General features: G+C 42.1%; 1 protein-coding gene across 4 annotated transcripts in view; it reads left to right on the top strand.

The window, feature by feature from the left end:
• LOC129696516 (interleukin-6 receptor subunit beta-like) overlaps positions 1 to 20,649 on the top strand; it is a 70,714-nt gene that overhangs the window by 12,584 nt on the left and 37,481 nt on the right. For all 4 annotated transcript variants that reach the window (XM_055634529.1, XM_055634503.1, XM_055634512.1 and 1 more), the window contains exons 2-3: positions 14,490 to 14,572; positions 18,069 to 18,359. In XM_055634529.1, the coding sequence (XP_055490504.1) occupies positions 14,500 to 14,572; positions 18,069 to 18,359 (364 nt within the window). In that variant the 5' untranslated portion in view covers positions 14,490 to 14,499. The remainder of the gene's footprint in view (positions 1 to 14,489; positions 14,573 to 18,068; positions 18,360 to 20,649) is intronic.

Genomic DNA, 20,649 nt, shown 5'->3' with positions numbered 1-20,649 from the left:
TCTCCATGCTTGCTGTGGGCCTGGGGGTCGATGTCCCGTTGGTCCTAACGTTTCCGGTGACTGCACTGCGCTGCTAGAATCACCGACGTGAAGACAGTGCAAAGCCCCCGCGCCGGTGCAATGAGCGGGGAGCTGGAGAGGGGAGGGAAGGGGTCACACACATGGCCGAGAAGCAGAGGGGTGTAGGTGGGGTGAAACTGAAGGGAGCGACAATTTGCTGCTGCCTGCACGCTGAGTTTAAAAGTTCCCACGCAAGGCTCACGATACACTGTGTATCGTGTCTACCGTGGGAACTTTTTAACCCAGCGGGCAGGCAGCGGCATATTGTCAATTATTAACCCTCCCGCGCAATATACCCTCACCTCTTTTATGAATGGGGATTTAGTTCCCCTTTCTTCGAGGACCGACCGGAGGTTCCGCTGTCACCTCTGCGGGCCGCCCTCCGTGAACGTTTTCAAGGACCTTTCTTCAAGGACCGAAAAAATGGCCGCTATTCGGAGCTTTTCGTTATTTGGATCGTCGGATAAAAGGTTGTGCACCTGTATATTGAATCTGGAAATCTGATTGAATTATATAAGATTATTAAAGGCATAGATATGATAGTTATTGGACCGTTTTTCCCAGGATAAAAATATCAAATACTAGATGGCATAGCTTTACGGTGAGAGGGACATATTTTAAAGGTGATGTGCCAGGCATCTTTATTACACAGAAGGTGGTGAGTATCTGGAACACACTGCCAGGATTGGTGGTTGAGGCAGATACGATAGTGGCATTTAAGAGTCTTTTGTTTAGGTATATATTTGCATGGAATGGAGGGAATGTAGATTATACATGAATAGATAAGAGATGGTCATGACATCCTGCTCTACACGGACAGTGTGTGCCGGTGTACTTGTGCAGTACTGTTTTATTAATCAGCTTTTCTCATATGTGAAAGGTCAACCCGTCCAACTGGTTGCAAAAATATGTAACAATTTTAACACCTGCCAAATTCAAAAGCACAGGCTTTCAACCAAGGTGTGAAATATATACAAGAAAATGGCTGAAACATGACAGTAATGGTTGTGAAATAGATTTTTGTTTAAAACCACATTTTGCATTAAACGTTTCCAAGAAAATTACAATTTCTTCAAGCCTGTGAAATGTTTAATTTGACTTTCCTTCAAAAAGTTAAATGTAACTTTTTCTGTGTTGAAACTAATCTATCGGTAGAGAGAGCCTTTTACCATAAATTAATGAAATCGGATAGAATGGAACGATATAATAACCTCAAATACAGCATGTAGAATGATGAATATAATATACACTGAGAATTAATATTCTGTGTTTTACTGCAGTATTTAACCAGATATAGACCATGTCTTTCTAAAAAGCTACATACTGGTTCATTTGATGGAAAATATTTTGAAGTAAATTTCAATAGATGTGTTTTACTTCCAGCCATTAACTATAATATGTATTTATAAAAATATTTTATTTGGTCACATTATATTGAGAACATCTTTATTGGAAATTTTATGTGCAAGATGACTTTTTGATTTTCTTTCTGTCACTTCATGTTCCCCATAATTACGGGATGTTGGCAAAAAAATATTTTCTTTACCTTGAGTGTACTATAAAATACTGGAATGTTTGTTCATTTTAAGACAATTGGGGCAGATGTTTAAGTCAGAGTAGTTCTGAATGGTGTGTTTGTTAGCTAAACAAACATTTGATGAAGTGAAAAGTGGCTCCATCTCCTCCTCCTCCCGCACCCCGCCCGGCCTGATAACGGCCGCTACTGCTACTCCGCCAACAGCGCTTCCAAAACAAACCCTTGGAGGAGGGAGGTGTCGGTCAGAGGCGGAAGTATGAGTGGGGGGGGGTGATTAGAGCGCGGTGATTGGAGGAGGGACATGTGCCAAAACACTCTCGGCAGCGCTGCACTGCAGCCAGGATCGATCCCGGTCTCTGGCGCTGCAATCTCTGCCGAACCGCCACTGGACCATCCCCGTCCCCCACCCGAGAGCCCCCCCCCCCCCCCCCCCCCCCCCCCCCGGGGGGTGGCCAGAAACGTCGGGAGTCAGACGGTTGCGGTGCCCCCAGACCCACAGCCAGTGCAGAGAAACAGCGCTGTTCAACTCTGCCTGTCCCTGTCTGGATTGAGACAGGGCTGTAGGCGAGACCAGAGATTATAGTCCCCCTCCACTCCCTTTATCCCCTCCCCTCCTCATCTACTTCCCCCCCCCCCCCCCCCCCTCTCCCCGCCCCCATCTATTCATCCTGCACTGATCTTCCTATCCACCTCGCATTGATTCTCCTGCTACTCCCCATCAATCCTACACTGGTCCCCCAATTCATCCTTCACAGATCCCTCCCATTCAACCCCACTGACATCCCCCGTGCTCTTCCCTCACAATTTTACCTACTCCAACCAACACGCACTAATTCCCCTGCCTCAATCTATCCAATCCGCACCGATTGCCTTCTCAAGCCTCCCAACCTCACCACCATTTATCCATCCTGCACTGATTCCTACACCCCTCCACCTCCCGACCCTATTGTGCTGGAAATGTCTTCAGAGCAAACATTGACTATGTTTGATAACGGAATGCAATCAAATATGTTTTAATTCCCAATGTTATTATTTGTTTTAATCCATAAAGATGGATTAATTAAATTATGAACACGTGCAACATTAAAACCACAGTGTTCGATTGTCACTGACACGTTATTACAGAATTCATTTTAATGGCAAATCAATGCTCTCTATATGGAGTATCAATACTGTAAACATAGAAACATAGAAATTAGGTGCAGGAGTAGGCCATTCGGCCCTTCGAGCCTGCACCGCCATTCAATATGATCATGGCTGATCATCCAACTCAGTATCCCGTACCTGCCTTCTCTCCATACCCCCTGATCCCCTTAGCCACAAGGGCCACATCTAACTCCCTCTTAAATATAGCCAATGAACTGGCCTCAACTACCCTCTGTGGCAGAGAGTTCCAGAGATTCACCACTCTCTGCGTGAAAAAAGTTCTTCTCATCTCGGTTTTAAAAGATTTCCCCTTTATCCTTAAGCTGTGACCCCTTGTCCTGGACTTCCCTAACATCGGGAACAATCTTCCTGCATCTAGCCTGTCCAACCCCTTAAGAATTTTGTAAGTTTCTATAAGATCCCCTCTCAATCTTCTAAATTCTAGAGAGTATAAGCCAAGTCTATCCAGTCTTCATAAGACAGTCCTGACATCCCAGGAATTAGTCTGGTGAACCGTCTCTGCACTCCCTCTATGGCAATAATGTCCTTCCTCAGATTTGGAGACCAAAACTGTACGCAATACTCCAGGTGTGGTCTCACCAAGACCCTGTACAACTGCAGTAGAACCTCTCTGCTCCTATACTCAAATCCTTTTGCAATGAAAGCTAACATACCATTCGCTTTCTTTACTGCCTGCTGCACCTGCATGCCTACCTTCAATGACTGGTGTACCATGACACCCAGGTCTCGCTGCATCTCTCCCTTTCCCAATCGGCCACCATTTAGATAATAGTCTGCTTTCCTGTTTTTGCCACCAAAATGGATAACCTCACATTTATCCACATTATACTGCATCTGCCAAACATTTGTCCACTCACCCAGCCTATCCAAGTCACCCTGCAATCTCCTAGCATCCTCCTCACAGCTAACACTGCCCCCCAGCTTAGTGTCATCCGCAAACTTGGAGATATTGCCTTCAATTCCCTCATCCAGATCATTAATATATATTGTAAATAGCTGGGGTCCCAGTACTGAGCCTTGGGGTACCCCACTAGTCACTGCCTGCCATTGTGAAAAGGACCCGTTTACTCCTACTCTTTGCTTCCTGTTTGCCAGCCAGTTCTCTATCCACATCAATACTGAACCCCCAATGCCTTGTGCTTTAAGTTTGTATACTAATCTCTTATGTGGGACCTTGTCGAAAGCCTTCTGGAAGTCCAGATACACCACATCCACTGGTTCTCCCCTATCCACGCTACTAGTTACATCCTCGAAAAATTCTATAAGATTCGTCAGACATGATTTACCTTTCGTAAATCCATGCTGACTTTGGCCAATGATTTCACCACTTTCCAAATGTGCTGCTATCCCATCTTTAATAACTGACTCTAGCAGTTTCCCCACTACCGATGTTAGACTAACTGGTCTGTAATTCCCCATTTTTCTCTCTCCCTCCCTTCTTAAAAAGTGGGGTTACGTTTGCTACCCGCCAATCTTCAGGAACTACTCCAGAATCTAAAGAGTTTTGAAAGATTATTACTAATGCATCCACTATTTCTGGAGCTACTTCCTTAAGTACTCTGGGATGCAGCCTATCTGGCCCTGGGGATTTATCGGCCTTTAATCCATTCAATTTACCCAACACCACTTACCGGTTAACCTGGATTTCACTCAATTCCTCCAACTCCTTTGACCCGCGGTCCCCTGCTATTTCCAGCAAATTATTTATGTCTTCCTTAGTGAAGACGGAACCAAAGTAGTTATTCAATTGGTCCGCCATATCCTTGTTCCCCATGATCAACTCACCTGTTTCTGACTGCAAGGGACCTACATTTGTTTTAACTAATCTCTTTCTTTTCACATATCTATAAAAACTTTTGCAGTCAGTTTTTATGTTCCCTGCCAGTTTTCTTTCATAATCTATTTTTCCTTTCCTAATTAAGCCCTTTGTCCTCCTCTGCTGGTCTTTGAATTTCTCCCAGTCCTCCGGTATGCTGCTTTTTCTGGCTAATTTGTACGCATCATCCTTCGCTTTGATACTATCCCTGATTTCCCTTGTTATCCATGGATGTACTACCTTCCCTGATTTATTCTTTTGCCAAACTGGGATGAACAATTTTTGTAGTTCATCCATGCAGTCTTTAAATGTCTTCCATTGCATATCCACCGTCAACCCTTTTAGAATTAATTGCCAGTCAATCTTGGCCAATTCACGTCTCATACCCTCAAAGTTACCTTTCTTTAAGTTCAGAACCATTGTTTCTGAATTAACAATGTCACTCTCCATCCTAATGAAGAACTCAACCATATTATGGTCACTCTTGCCCAAGGGGGCACGTACAACAAGATTGCTAACTAACCCTTCCTCATTACTCAATACCCAGTCTAAAATAGCCTGCTCTCTCGTTGGTTCCTCTACATGTTGATTTAGATAACTATCCCGCATACATTCCAAGAAATCCTCTTCCTCAGCACCCCTGCCAATTTGATTCACCCAATCTATATGTAGATTGAAGTCACCCATTATAACCGTTTTGCCTTTGACGCACGCATTTCTAATTTCCTGTTTGATACCATCTCCAACTTCACTACTACTGTTAGGTGGCCTGTACACAACACCCACCAGCGTTTTCTGCCCCTTAGTGTTTTGCAGCTCTACCCATACCGATTCCACATCCTCCAAACTAATGTCCTTCCTTTCCATTGCATTAATCCCCTCTCTAATCAGTAACGCTACCCCACCTCCTTTTCCTTTCTGTCTATCCCTCCTGAATATTGAATATCCCTGGATGTTCAGCTCCCAGCCTTGGTCACCCTGGAGCCATGTCTTCGTGATCCCAACTATATCATAGTCATTAATAGCTATCTGCACATTCAACTCATCCACCTTATTACGAATGCTGTTTGGCAATAGGCAACGTTTCAGGCCGAAACCCATCTTCAGACTGAAGAAGGGTTTCGGCCCGAAACGTTGCCTATTTCCTTCGCTCCATAGATACTGCTGCACCCGCTGAGTTTCTCCAGCTTTTTTGTGTACATTCACAACTATATGTTGGATTTACCCAGTTTTTACTTCTTCAGTCAGTCATATACATCACAAATTTGGTCAGGAGATATTGTAGTTGAAATTTTAATGTTAATTCTGAAGAGGGAATGATGGAAAAAGCGTTATCACCAATTAAAAAAAAAAAAATGTTTTTAAATGTTGCTTACAAACTGGGTATCTTCATTGCCACGTACATCTAATCTGAATGTCCGGTAATGTGGCGTCTTGACACCTTTGGCCATCTCTTGTCAGTTAGTGTAATGTTTAACCTGTCAGATGGGTATAGTCAGTTTTAACAGCTATTATCATAAAATGCCTTTAGAAAATTCCTTGCAACCTGTATATTTTGTTGTGGATAAATTATGTGGGAAGCGAGAGTGTTTCTGTACCAATAGCAATAACGACCCATGCTATGGCCATGTTATGATAATTTTCAGTCCTTCACAGAAAACATGCTTGCATCAATCTGTAGTGTGCATGGTTAAGCATATATGTTATCAAGGTCCAGGATTTATTGACACAGGTTGATCATACGCTGAATAATCCAACCACATTTTAGTTTGGAAGTGGAAAGAAATAATAAAAATTGCATCAATTGCAATGTGTAAAAAGAGTTGAGATACCGTATTATAATTTTGCTGCATGTCATTGTGGTATATATCATGTCTTGATTGGTGAATATGTTAGTTTGTGACTTTATTTGAAGCAGAAATAATATGTGAATGCTTCATTGAGCATAATTCCGACTGGTAACTACGCACTTCGTCCGAGCACGCATCATGCAAGCCATCTTAAATGACCACCTAAACTTTCATTTGGCAACCTAAAAAGCTGCCAAGGTTGCCCGGCTGGCAACAGGGGAAAAAAATTAAGCGAGAGCCCTGTTACAAACAGTGAACACTGCCCAGTCCATCACGTGTTTTGACTTTCCCACCATGAAAGGGATGGCACTATCTTAAAAAGGCATCCAGTGTCATCAAGAGCCCACACAACCGTAGCAATGCTCTCATTTCATACCTGCCATCAGGAAGAAGATGTAGGAGTCTGAAACTGTAATCTATTGAATACCACAAACCCCAACTAAACTATGAACTGCCTGTGTTGCACAAGGACTTTGAGCTCTGTTTTTGTTTTTTTTGAACTAGATTGCATTTTATATTTATTGAACATTTTTTGTTATTACATTATTGAGCACAGTGTTTAGAAATGTGTAAAGTTGTTGCTGCAAGTAAGAATTTCACAGTTCTTTCGAGACGACAAAAAAGCACTCTTGACGGCTCTTGATTATGAAGTATTTGGATTCACTTCCATGTTATAGTCTGCCTCATGTACTATGTATTGCCTCTAGATTGCCTGTTACATTTTCTCTCATTTTCTGTACTCTAATGAAAGCCCATATCCTATTTTGCACCATGAATTTTCATTCAATTCATCCATTACTGGTTTACCCACTGGCCCCTACTCTCTCAATTATAACATTCCTCGTCCTTGCTTTTAAATCTCATGTTATTTCTCTTCATCTGTATAATTAGTTCATGCAAAATCCTTTTCTTTCTAGTTCATATGTTCATAAGACATAGGAGCAGAATTAAGCAATTCAGTCCATCCAGTCTGCTCTATACAATCATGGCTAATCTATCTTTCCCTCTCAACCTCCTGCCTTTCCCCCGTAACTTTTGACACATTTACTAATGACAAACGTATCAATCTCAGCTTTAAAAATGCTCAAAGACTTGGCCTCCATAGCAGTCTGTGGCAACGAATTCCACAAATTCATCACTCTCTGGCTAAATAAGTTCCTACTCGTCTTTCTAAAGGGATGTCCCTTTATTCTGAGGCTGTGATCTCTGGTCCAAGACTTTCCCACTAGTGGAAACATCTTCACCACATCCACTCTATCTAGACCTTTAATTATTCAGCAAGTTTCAATGACATACCCCCCCCCCACCTCATCCTTTTAAACTCCAGTGAATGGAGGCCCAGAACTGTCAAACACTCATCATATGGTAGCCCAAACACACCCAGGATTATTCTTGTATGCCTCCTCTAAACCTCTTCCAATGCTAGCATATTGGCAATTCCACACACCCTCCTTCCCCTGCTCCTCAGATATAGGGCCCAAAACTATTCGTAATACTCCAAACGCGGTCTGAACAATGCCTTACAAAGCCTCAGCATTACATCCCTGCTTTTATACTTTAGTCCTCTTGAAATGAATGCTGACATTGCATTTGCTTTCCACACTACTCATTCAACCTGTAAATTAACCCATTGAGAATCCTGCATCAGGACTCCCAAGTCTCTTTGCACCTCCAATTTCTGAATCCTCTATCCATTTGAAACTTGTACTCTAGATAGGCACAATCATAGATAAGCAAAAAAGTGCAACGATTGTAATGTATAAATAGGAGATTTCACTGAGTCAGTATGCAAAGAGTCACCGTGTTTCTGATGCCAACCCTTCGAGTTCTAGAGTTCGTATAGTTTTCTTTTCCTTAAAGGCCTGTTGTCCTGGTGGCGGCATTGGTTTGATTTTTGTAGGGGTTGATCTGGCCTGGTGTTCATGTCGGTATCTTCCTGCGCTGCTCTGCCTCTCCGTATTGCTGCAGGCTACGGCTGATCTGCTCTGTGGGACTTCCATTGGTCCCGCAATCTCCTGGCTGCTTCAGGACCTCTAGCAACCCATTTTGCTGACACCTTGACCTGTGGATGCTCCGTCTCGCCACCTCCCACAGCCACCTCCGTGCCCGGGGTTTAAGCCCACAGCGCACTCACCAATCCTCTCCTCTGTCCACTGTCATCCCTGACTCCATTCACCCTTCTCATCGGTTCCCAGTATTCGGGCTTGCAGTGTGCGGCTCGCTGAAACCACCTTGCCATATAAGTAGAAGATAGACACAAAATAACTCAGTGGGACAGGCAGCATCTCTGGAGAGAAGGAATGGGTGACTTTTCGGGTCGAGACCCTTCTTCAGACCAAAGATCCTACAGCAAGCAAGATAGTCCACTCGACGAAAAACATGTAGTACGGTCATGGGCAGATTCATGGGTAATTTACGGCCCCATTTCCGTAACCGGCTTCCGTCTCCGCACCAAAGATCCCATAGGATAATACTGCGAAGACTGAAGCCGTTTACGGAAACATCCTTGTAAAAATAAAAGTTATTTGGTAAAAATCTTCTCCTCATTTCCAGAATTTTAATTTATTAGCACAAACTGTTCCACCGCAACATTGATTACACTGCGAGTCGAGTCGGATCCGGTTACGGAAATGGATGAAAAAAAGGCACACGTTATGTTCCGTTGCGTACTACACGTCAGCCCATTGCATTTAGCAGGAGTGGTCTATCTTGCTCCGCTATAGGATCTTTGCTTCAAACTGAAAGTCACGGGAAAGGGAAACGAGAGATATAGACAATGATGTAGAGAGATATATAGAAGAAATGAAGAAAAGATATGCAAAATTTGTTAGCTGTAGCAAAGTGAAAACAAAAGCTGGTGTGACTTGGGTGGGGAGGGAGAGGGAATGCACGGATTACTTGAATTTAGAGAATTCAATATTCATCCAACGAGGGTCTTGCCATATAAGTATCTGTTTTCTAAATGCTTAGCCTGATTATCTTTAAATTCATTTTTAATTTTAGTGTCTTTGTAAAAATGTTTTATTAGCTTGACCGGCTCATCGGTCGGTCACTAGCCTCACCAGCTATAATATAGGGGTACACAAAAAAGCTGGAGAAACTCAGCGGGTGCAGCAGCATCTATGAAGCGAAGAAAATAGGCAACGTTTCGGGCCATAATATAGGGGTCGTCTTTTGAGGTGTTCTATTATTAAAATATGCACTTCCTGATGTGGGACACATGATTCAACCCCACACCCCACTTGTGTTGTTTTCAAATGATTTTTGGTCTGGTCAGTTGAATGGTTTGTGCCAACACTGAAATTGCTATGAAGAAGGCTATACCTCAATATAATGTTGGAAGCAACAATTCCAGTCTTTGATTTTGGGGTGATAGTTCCCTCCAATTCATTGCTTTGCATCAGCTGACATTTTTTGGTGTAACTTGAGGAAATGCTGCAGAACAATGGGCTTCCAGTAAATCTAAAAGCCAGGCCAATCTTGGGTTTCTGGTTCATTCTGGGACTTGGAGTGGCAGAGAAGTCAATTTTTTTTTTTTTTTTTTAATATCTTTATTTATTAGAAGCAAATGTACAAAAATAGAACCAACGGCATATAAAATTATACAGTTATTGTGCAGCTTCAATTTTAACTTTTTGGCTTTAGTTGGAAGAAAAGAAAGGAGAAAAAGCAAGAAAGAGAAAAAGTGAGATATGCAAAGATAGAACCCCTCGACTACCAAAGTAGTGTAGCCAAAGAGTGAATAAATGAAAGAAAGAAGAGAGGAATAGAAAAAAATAAAAGGACAAAATGAAAAAGAAAGAAAAAAGTTGTGATATAGCTGCCTCGCATCCCTCCCCACCCACCTCGCCCAACCCGTAATTAGATTTAAATCCAAAGTTGTGTTGCACCATACTATCCTTGTAATAAATCAATGAATGGTGTCCATGTCTTCGAAAAATGGTCTGGTTTTTCTGCCAAGCCAAGTCTAATATTTTCAAGATGTAGCGTCTCGGACATGTTTATAATCCACATCTTTAGAGTAGGAACTGATGTACGTTTCCAAAATGTAAGTATTAGTTTTTTCGGCGTTATCAGGCCATAATTAAGGAAACGTCTTTGAAATAATGATAGCTCAGAGCATGCTTCTGAAGTACCTAGAGTGATCAGTTTCGTGTCGGGATCCAATTTTATTTTCAGTGTTTTTGAAAAAATTTCAAAAATTCCTCTCCAGAAATTATGTAACTTTATACAAGAGACAAAGGAATGGGTTATAGTTGCTTCCGGAAGAAGACATTTATCGCAAATAGATACATTTGGGAAGATCTTATTCAGTTTAGACTTTGAATAATAGAGTGTGCAGTATTTTAAATTGAATTAACGGAAGCCTAACGTTGCTCGAACAGTTATGTATATATAGAAGGTTTTCCTCCCATCTGTGTTTTAAATAAGTCAATTTTGTAAATGTCATGTAGCTATAGAGTTGCTAATTGAAAATACCAATCAACAAATAAGCATTTCGGGCAAACAATTAAGATAGAATCTATCTTAGACACCAGGCCACCATATCTAGCACCATCACCGACTTCATCAATTCCCACGCCCTGCCCGACCAAGCTTCCAACCTCATCGTTCCCCAGCCCCGCATGGCCCGTTTTTACCTTCTCCCCAAAATCCACAAACCCGGCTCTCCCGGCAGACCCATTGTCTCTGCCTGTTCGTGCCCCACCGAACTCATCTCCACATACCTTGACTCCATACTATCCCCCTTGGTCAAATCCCTTCCCACCTATGTTCTAGACACCTCAGACGCTCTCCGCCGCCTCCACGCATTCCACTCTCTAGGCCCACACCCTCTCATCTTCACCATGGATGTCCAGTCACTCTACACCTCCATCCCCCCACCAGGATGGCCTCAAAGCCCTCCGGTTCTTCCCCGACCAGAGGAGCAACCTATACCCAGCCACTGACACTCTCCTCCGCCTAGCGGAGTTGGTCCTCGCCCTCAACAACTTTACATTTGACTCCTCCCATTTCCTCCAAACACAAGGCGTAGCTACGGGCACAGGCATGGGCCCCAGCTACGTCTGCCTCTTTGTACACGGAACAATCCTTGTTCAATACGTACTAGGGGCCCCATCCCCGACCTCTACCTCCGTTACATTGACGACTGCTTTGGGGCCACCTCCTGCACCTACACACAACTGACTGACTTCATCCACTTCACCACCAACTTCCATCCGGCACTCCAACACACCTGGACCATTTCCGACACTTCCCTACCATTCCTTGACCTCACCATCTCCATCGCAGGGGACAGACCTCTGACCGACATACACTACAAACCAACTGACTCACATGACTATCTATACTACACGTCTTCCCACCCTGCCCCCTGTAAAGACTCCATCCCCTACTCCCAATTCCTCCGCCTACGCCGCATCTGTTCCCAGGATGAGATTCCATACCAGGGCATCGGAAATGTCCTCGTTCTTCAGGGAACGGGGATTCCCCTCCGCCACCATAGATGAAGCTCACAACAGGGTCTCTTCCATACCCCGCAACACTGCTCTCTCTCCCCATCCCCGCACTCGCAACAAGGGCAGTCTCCCTGGTCCTCACCTTTCGCACCACCAGCCGGCAAATACAACACATAATCCTCCGCCATTTCCGCCACCTCCAACGTGACCCCACCACTCGCCACATCGTCCCATCTCTCCCTATGTCTGCCTTCCGCAAAGACCGCTCCCTCCGCAACTCCCTTGTCAATTCTTCCCTTCCCTCCTGTACCACCCCCTCCCCGGGCACTTTCCGTTGCAACCGCAAGAAATGCAACACCTGCCCCTTCATCTCCCCCCTCGACTCCATTCAAGGTCCCAAGCAGTCGTTCCAGGTGCGACAAAGGTTCACCTGTATCTCCTCCAACCTCATCTACTGCATCCGCTGCTCTAGATGTCAGCTGATTTACATCGGGGAGACTAATCGGCGGTTGGGCGATCGTTTCGCCGAACACCTCCACTCAGTCCGCAATAACCTACCTGAACTCCCAGTGGCTCAGCACTTCAACTCCCCCTCCCATTCCCAATCCGACCTCTCTGTCCTGGGTCTCCTCCATTGCCAGAGTGAACAACACCGGAAATTGGAGGAACAGCACCTCATATTCCGCCTGGGCAGCTTGCATCCTGATGGCATGAATGTTGAATTCTCCCAATTTTGCTAGCCCTTGCTGTCTCCTCCCCTTCCTTAACCCTCGAGCTGTCTCCTCCCATCCCCCTCGCCCTCGGGCTCCTCCTCCTCCCCTTTTATCTTCCTTCTACCCTCCCACCCCCCATCAGTCTGAAGAAGAGTTTCGGCCCGAAACGTCGCCTATTTTCTTCGCTCCATAGATGCTGCTGCACCCGCTGAGTTTCTCCAGCAATTTTGTGTACCTAAGATAGAATCTATCCCTAGTTTTAAGAATATTTTTTGAACTGTTTTCTTCCAGGTGATTGACATGAAAATTAAAATGACCTTTCTCAGTTATGTTACTTTGAGTTGTGTTTTGAGTATGATCAGAAGAAGTGTGAAAAAATATATGTTATGTTTACCTGTTAACGCATACAGAACCTTAACACCATGCCTCAACCAACAATACAGTTCTTTTGTGAACTGCATAGAATTTTGTCCTAGATTATGAAAATTAAAAACTGCTGGTGATGGAATCTTGAGCAAATCACAGTGCTGTAGGAGCTCAGTGGGTTAGGCAGCATCTGTGGAGCGAATGGACAGATGATGTTTAGGGTCGAGACCCATCTTAAGATTCAAAATCTTATTGCAATTAGGATTTAAACTTGGACCTCGTTGCAGTCCTACTTGCCTGACCTGCTGAGTTACTCCAGCATTTTGTGATCTGCAGTTCCCTGCTTCTTTGGCAAAGTTTCTTTGTGGGTGGATGAAAAAGGTGAAAAATTAAACGTGGAAGATACCACGTTAAATGAATCTGATTTTATCTGCTGACATAATATTAAGATATCTGCTAGGAGCTGAGATTCTTTCTCCATAACCATAAATATATAAAGCGGTTGTCAAACGAGAGGGAGGTCTTAGCATGACATAGAGTTCCTGTTGTGAAATTGTGTGGCTTTAGTCAGTTTAACTCCAGCCGAACCTCTGAGTGCACTTAAGAACTCTGCGCATTGTATATTCAAGAGAAGTTGCTAAAGTAAGTGGAGATTTTGTTAGAATTTATTAAATTATTGTGATAGTATGTATATAAAAGACATCTGTTAACAAAAAATAAAGCTTTGATCGATCTCATTTTTAATCTCTTCAGCATTGTGTATTATAAGGAAGTGACAATATGCCCTATGGGCAGTGATTATGATTTACAGCAGGGGGCATATTCCCCTGCATAACTGCACCATGGCAGACACAGTACTGTCATTTAAGAAACCTTTCTTAGCAACATGGATATGCAAGGAATGGAGGGATATGGATGGACATAAAATGCTGGAGTAAATCAGTGGGACAGGCAGCATCTCTTGAGAAAGGAATAGGGTGATGTTTGGGTGAAGACTTCTTCAGACATTGTGCAGGCAGATAAGAGTTGGTCTTGGCATCATGTTAGGCATAGGCATGTGGTCAAAGAGGCTATTCTAAGAGTAGTACTGTTCTACGTTGTCAAATCATATTTAGCATATGGGATATGATTTTGTAATTTAATTCCATTCATTATATAAAGAATACAAGATTGGTCGCCCCAGAAATACCAGTACTTTGCTTCCACTTCTTTGAAGGGACATGAAACTTCCTTTTAGCAATATATCAGTGGCTTGTTGAAAGCAGTTGTTGCACTTGTGAACTCCAGAGACTTTAGCACCAACTCTTTGCTTTAATGGACTGCTATAAAATTGGAAATGCATCGATTTGGATGTGATCTGGCGGCTGCACTCTCAAGGTCTGTGATACTTTTTCTTTGAGGATAGGCAACAGTTCTCTACCTTAACTAGCCAATATTTATCCGGCAATCAAGTATACAAAGTTCTTTGAGGTGATAAAGAGGCAAAAAGTTCTAAATCTTTGCTATGTTTTTATATTTTAGTGACTGAATCATGTTCCTCCAGAGGGCTTGGTGGCTTGTGGTGACGCATGTATCCATGCAAGTCACTTTATGTTTGACAACTGGTAAGTAAAATAATTAGCTGTTGTCTTGCAACTAACATTTTATCTTTTATTTGGTGCAGCCATTAAAAACCCTGGTATTGAACAATTTGGAAATTGGGAGGCCGTTTGTTTTTTTCCCCCATCCTTGAACTAATAAAGGATTTGCATTGGCAAGTGTGACTAATAACTGAAGCTACCCCTCGTTGCAGAACATAGTTAAAGAAGTCAAAGTGTATATGTTACCTGGATCAGAGTCTCACCAGTTGTGCTGTAATCTAATGTGTTTATATAACTGCCTGTTTGAGTAACCATAAATTTTAGTGAAATGTGGGGCCATTGCATAACCAAAAGAAAGATAATGGGATTTACTAGTGTTGGTCGGCCATTGTGTCCACATGAGATCCAAATTGATTGATGCTCTTATTAGGAAAATACTTGCCACAGCTAATCTTTTTGTTCTGTAGTTGTTTTATCATCATCTCTGTATAATCAACAGTTATTGGAAGTGAATAACCAATGAAACTTCAAACCCATTGATCAGATGTTCTCTCTTTGCCCGTTATTTTTTATTCATATTTTACTGTGCCAGCGCAGTGGCAACAACTACTTTATTGATTTTGCTTCAAAACTGCAATGTATTGCCATAGAATTCCCAGAAATAAAGCATGACAAAAATGAATTTGGTGCAGACAGATGTCCAGTAATGCATTTTCCTTCATATCTTCCCTTCCCATGAAATGCTTGCTTACCAGGATGTCATTGACTATCTTCCTTTCCTATTCTGCAATAGAAATATGGTGTCCATTTAATATAGAGCTTCTATTTTCATTGTAGCAGTAATTCTGTATCTGCCTCCACCATCCAGCTCCTTAACACTGCCTGACCTTTACTTAGTAACTATAAATAATTAACATTAGGTTATCACTGAGTGGAAAATGACTAGCAAGCCTACATGCCATCACACATTACTTCAGTTTGTGAGTACTGTACTGAGAATGGGCCATATGATGTTGAGGATTGGTATTTAAAATAATAAGACAGTCTATTCCTCTCTTTGGGATCTGAACGTTACTGGCAAAACCAGCGTTTATTGTCCACCCCTAATTGCTCGAAAGAGGATGGAGGCAAGTTGCCAACTGGAATTTCATATTCTTTAGGGAGGCACTCTAGCAGATGGCTGCATAAGGAGTTCCAGAATTTAAGCACACTGCCAATGAAGATCTGACGGTATATTTCCTTGCCAGGATGGTGTGCAACATGGAGAAGATCCTGCACGAGTTCATGATCTTGTGCATTTACCTTGTCATCTTCTTGCTGCAAACCTTGTAATTCTTCATTCCCTTATCCTGGGGAAAAGATTCATGCATTCACTTCTGTCTATTCACCTCGTGATTTTTTACACCTGTATAATATCTTCTCTCACCCTCCTGTGCTCCAAGGAATAAAGTCCCAGCTTTGCCTTATGGTTCAGGCCCTCGAATTCTGGCAGCATTCCAGTAAATCCTTTCTGCTCTTTCAGCTTTATGGCATCTTTCCAAAAGAACATGCTGCTCCAAGAGCGGCCTCAATGTTGGCTTGTACAACTGTAACTTGACTTTCGAAATTGTACTCAGTTCCCTGACTGATGAAGGCCAAAATGCCAAAAACCACCTTCACTACCCCATTTTCCACAGTACATCGATCTCAAAAAGTGGCATTGTATGTGCTTGTACTCAAAGATTCCTTCGTTCTACAATGCTCACCAGAGGTCTGGTTTGTATTAGCAAATGCAACACCTCGCACTGATCTGTATTGAACTCCATTAGCCATTCATCTTGGGTTGAAAAAAAATATTTTTGCTATGGAGAAATGCTCATTGAATGATTAAAAATCTGAACTATCAACTTTGCTGCTGCCTAAATTGATGAGTACTTCCAGCACTTTGTATTTTTATTTCAGTAATTTGCATTCTCTTGTCCTTCAAAATCTTAAGGAGTCACAGTCACCTTTGTTGTGATATATTGTTTTTAAATTGAGCATTACCAAAATTGTCTTGCAGAATTGCCATCAAGGCATGAACCACAGTGAACCAAGTAGAGACAAGAATTTTAGATTTCAACAATTTGCATTTTGTCTACCCTGTTACCCTGAGCTCAATCTGTCAAGGAAGATGATGGTCAATTGAAACCAAATAGGAAATTTAGATGATTCATTTTATTAGGGGGCTTGTGTTCTCTGTGATAAGAAGATTGATTTGCATTCCATTTGCTATCCAAGCAGTTTTGAGAAAATATTTGTCATTGAAAATAGTGTAGCAATGTTACGAAATGTTGACATTTAAAAAATCAAGTTTGCAATTTATCCCATCAGATAAAGCATAAAAATAAGTTTAATTGGACACCTAATTCACATTCATATCTTCAGTATTAAAAAAGTTATGGACATTTTCATTCTGAAATTAGCATCTTGTTCCCTATTGCTTTTCCATTGCTTAACTCAAAAGCTGTGATCAAGGACAGTCAAAAGCCCATAACTTTCTTAAAAATTAAGAGAACTGAATGAAATTTTCAGTTATTATAGATTGAAGCATTCTGAAACAAATATGAAACAATCTTACTTGGATGACCTGAAATTACAGCATATAATTAGTTAGTTACCCAGTTGTAGCTAATTACAAAATTCATTTACTAGATCTAAACATCTATCCATTTCTTAAGAAAAAGTTAACATTTTTAAATAGCCTAATGTGTCCAAATAACATTCACACAATAATTTACAATATAACATGATTTTTAAATCTCATGGTCATGAATTTATAGGCCAAATGGAAGGAATTTAGTGTTTAATTCCCGTAAATTAATGGACATTTAAATCATCTTGCGAGTGGGTTTTTGTGGAACGCGCTGGTTTGGAACGTTGCGGTTGAAGTAATTTAAACCTCGTATCAGCAGGAAAAATACTTCCGGTTCGTATATTTACATAATGACATTTTCGCAACATCAAATTTTCATTCAAGGCACCCTTAGAAGCAAGTTTATATATAAAATAAACGGCTTTCCTTTACCTGTCCCATACATGAAATCCGTCCCGGTTGACGGCTTTAGAAGATTATTTTTAATTTACTCCTGTTCGTAAAAAATTCAGTGCAGTTTAAAAGAAACTTAATAAAACGGCAGTCAAAGCGATTATTAGCTAAACAGCAGCTAAACAGCCTGACAGAAATCGATTTCATCAGGCTGGAGAAACAAGGCATTTTAGACCCGCCCTCCCCCTCCTCTCAAAGTCGCGCACACGAGCAGCGACATCTGCAACGCCGCAGAAGGTAAGTTTTGTAACATACCTAAATAGTGGGGTAGCTTTTGCTGTAGGATACCTTTTCAGGTTCCTCCTCCGCACCTCCAAATGCATTTTACGTAAAGAATCGATATTTCCATTGCATTTACTATCAAATTATAACTCTTTTACCCGCTTCATTTTGAGGCTCTAGAGTTATTGTAATGGTTTTATTTCTGTACTTAACTAGGTAATTCTTTTCCAGAATATGCCTATATTATTCCTGAGTCGCCAGTTATTCAAAATGGATCGCAAATAGAGGCATCGTGCATCCTTACTGATACTTATGTAAAAGAAAATGGAGTGGATGCAGATCAGATATTCTGGACATTGAAGGGAAACCGAATACCAAAAGACAATGTCATCACAGTCAATAAAACAGTGTCCAATGTAACGCTGACCATTTCCACTGTTGGTCTTGGACTTCTGACCTGCAATGTACAACATAATGAGGATCAAATATCAACTGTCTTTGGAATACAAGTTAAGACTGGATGTAAGTGTTTTCCAGGGGTGACAGTGGTGAAGCTTCAAAATGAAATCTCTTGCTTTTTCCACTAGTTTGTGCTGTCATAATGTAAGTAAGGACTTGGCATTTTAACAGCATTTCAATAGCCATCATATAAAGCAAAGCATTGCATTTGGCTGCTACAGTTCAAGGTTAAAATGTTTTGGGGGAATTGTTTGCTTTATTCACAAAGGTCACATGCATTTGGATACCTTTCCAGTGAATTTCCTTAGTCATTGATGCTGATTGGAATGTGTACAGCAGCCCATCATCATGGTATTTCCTTAAGTCTGACTGACCCTTTCTCTTACTGACATCGATGTAGAATGGCAGGAGCTCAAACAGCAACAGTAAAATCTCTGGGAAGTTTTCCAATGGGGTTGTTGGGTTTGAGGCTTTGTTGCAGACATTATGATAATCTCGCACAGGAAAAAAAATCTGCCCGGATGTTTTGGTGTAGGAGACCATTGAACTTCCTAGGTTAGAAAAGAACCTATAATAGATTGGGTTTTGGAACAACTTGGTTAGAACCTGGTAGATAGGAAGGCCCAGAATCAACTTGGTAGATAGGAAGGCCCAGAATTAAATGAAGGAAATTCAGCTCGTGCAGATGTCCTACACACATGATTCTAGTACCTATTGGATGAGAACGAGAATTGCAGTGTCAGAATTCACAGATGCTGACGGGGTTGATTAAGGATAGTCAGCATTTTGAGCATTGGAGATCGTATCTCATATATTGGATTGAGTTTTTTGGAAGAAGTCACCAAAGTGGAAGGTTGTTTTTGGACTGGAGGCCTGTGTCTATTGGTATGGCTCAGGGACTGGTGTTGGGCCTATCACTATTTGTTGTTTATATCAACGATTTGGGTGAGAACACGCAAGGCATGATTAGTAAGCTAAAATAAGTAGTATTGTAGACAATGAACATGGTTATCAAGAATTACAGCAGGATCTTCATCAGTTGTGGAAGTGGGCTGACGAAAGGCAAAGGAGTCTAATTCTGAATCATGAAGTAGTGGCAATAGATTTAAGAAGAAGAGCATATTTTCCCCTGACCAGCTGCCCGAGGAAGTCGTTGATGCAGGTACAATAAGAACGTGTAAAAGACATTTGGGCAGAGACATGGATAAGAAACGTTTAAGAGAGATATGAACCAATTGGCGGATGAACCAAATGGGACTAGTTTAGATGAGGCATCTTGGTCAGCATGAACATGTACAGAGCTGCCAAGTAGTATGGATTTTCCGGATTTTGTTCGAAAATGTGATAAGAATACTGATGTACGATTTTGCGTTGTTAAATACGGATTTTTTTAAAATTGCCGTGACTTCCTGTTTCATTAACATACTACTCGCCAATGGAAAAGTAATAACCCGGTGAAATTGACATGATCTTGCTATTTAAAAAAAAATGTAAGGATATAAAAATGGCATACTGTACCTCTAAAAATTATAGCAGATCCATTAGTATTTTAAATTTCAAGATCGGGATGATTATTTTTGTACGCTTTGATCTGCCTGTCCTGCTCCAGGTTTAAACAGAGCACTGTCAGTTTAATGCGTGGGAATTTAAACAAAGAGGTGTCTGCTACAGCGCTATGGGCTCTAAATATAGCGCTACCAGCTGGAGGGCTGTGGGCTTTAAATATAGCGCTATGCTCTTTACACATAGCGCTATGGGACACAGACTGTTTGGGAAAATTCTCATATAACAATGAGTCTTTGGAATTCTTTCTCAGTGGAAGTTGAGCTTTTGTATTTTCGGTACGGACTAGAAGGGTCGAGATGGCCTGTTTCCGTGCTGTAATTGTTATATTTTTCAGGCAGTGGTAGAATTCTGAATAAGCCTAGTGTGAAAGGTTACCAGTGGGATTGCAGTTACATTGGGATTGGCCTTGAATTTACAGAACGGTGCGTGGGCTCAAGGAGGAGATAGCGGGGTGGAGAGAGGGAGAATGAGGGAGAGAGAGAGAGAGAGGGGGAGAGAATAAGAGGGAGAAAAAAAGGAAGGAGATGGGGAGCAAGAGAGAGAGAGGGAGAAAGAGGGATGGCAGGAGGGAGGAATAGAGGGATGGCGGGAGGGAGAAAGAGGGATGGTGGGAGGGAGGAAAAGAGGGATGGTGGGAGGGAGAGGGATGGTGAGAGGAAGGGGGAGGGAGGGAGAGAGACGAAGGAGGGGGAAAGCGAGGGAGGGGGAGGAAGGCTTCCAAAATAGCTTCTACATCATCATCTGGTGCTGAAAGCAGGAAGCAGCCGTTCAAACAGCAGTATGTATA

This window comes from Leucoraja erinacea, chromosome 1, assembly GCF_028641065.1.
Source record: "Leucoraja erinacea ecotype New England chromosome 1, Leri_hhj_1, whole genome shotgun sequence".
Lineage (NCBI taxonomy): Eukaryota > Metazoa > Chordata > Chondrichthyes > Rajiformes > Rajidae > Leucoraja > Leucoraja erinaceus.
Note: the sequence above shows the minus strand (reverse complement) of the source record. Positions and strands in the feature narration are given on the sequence as shown.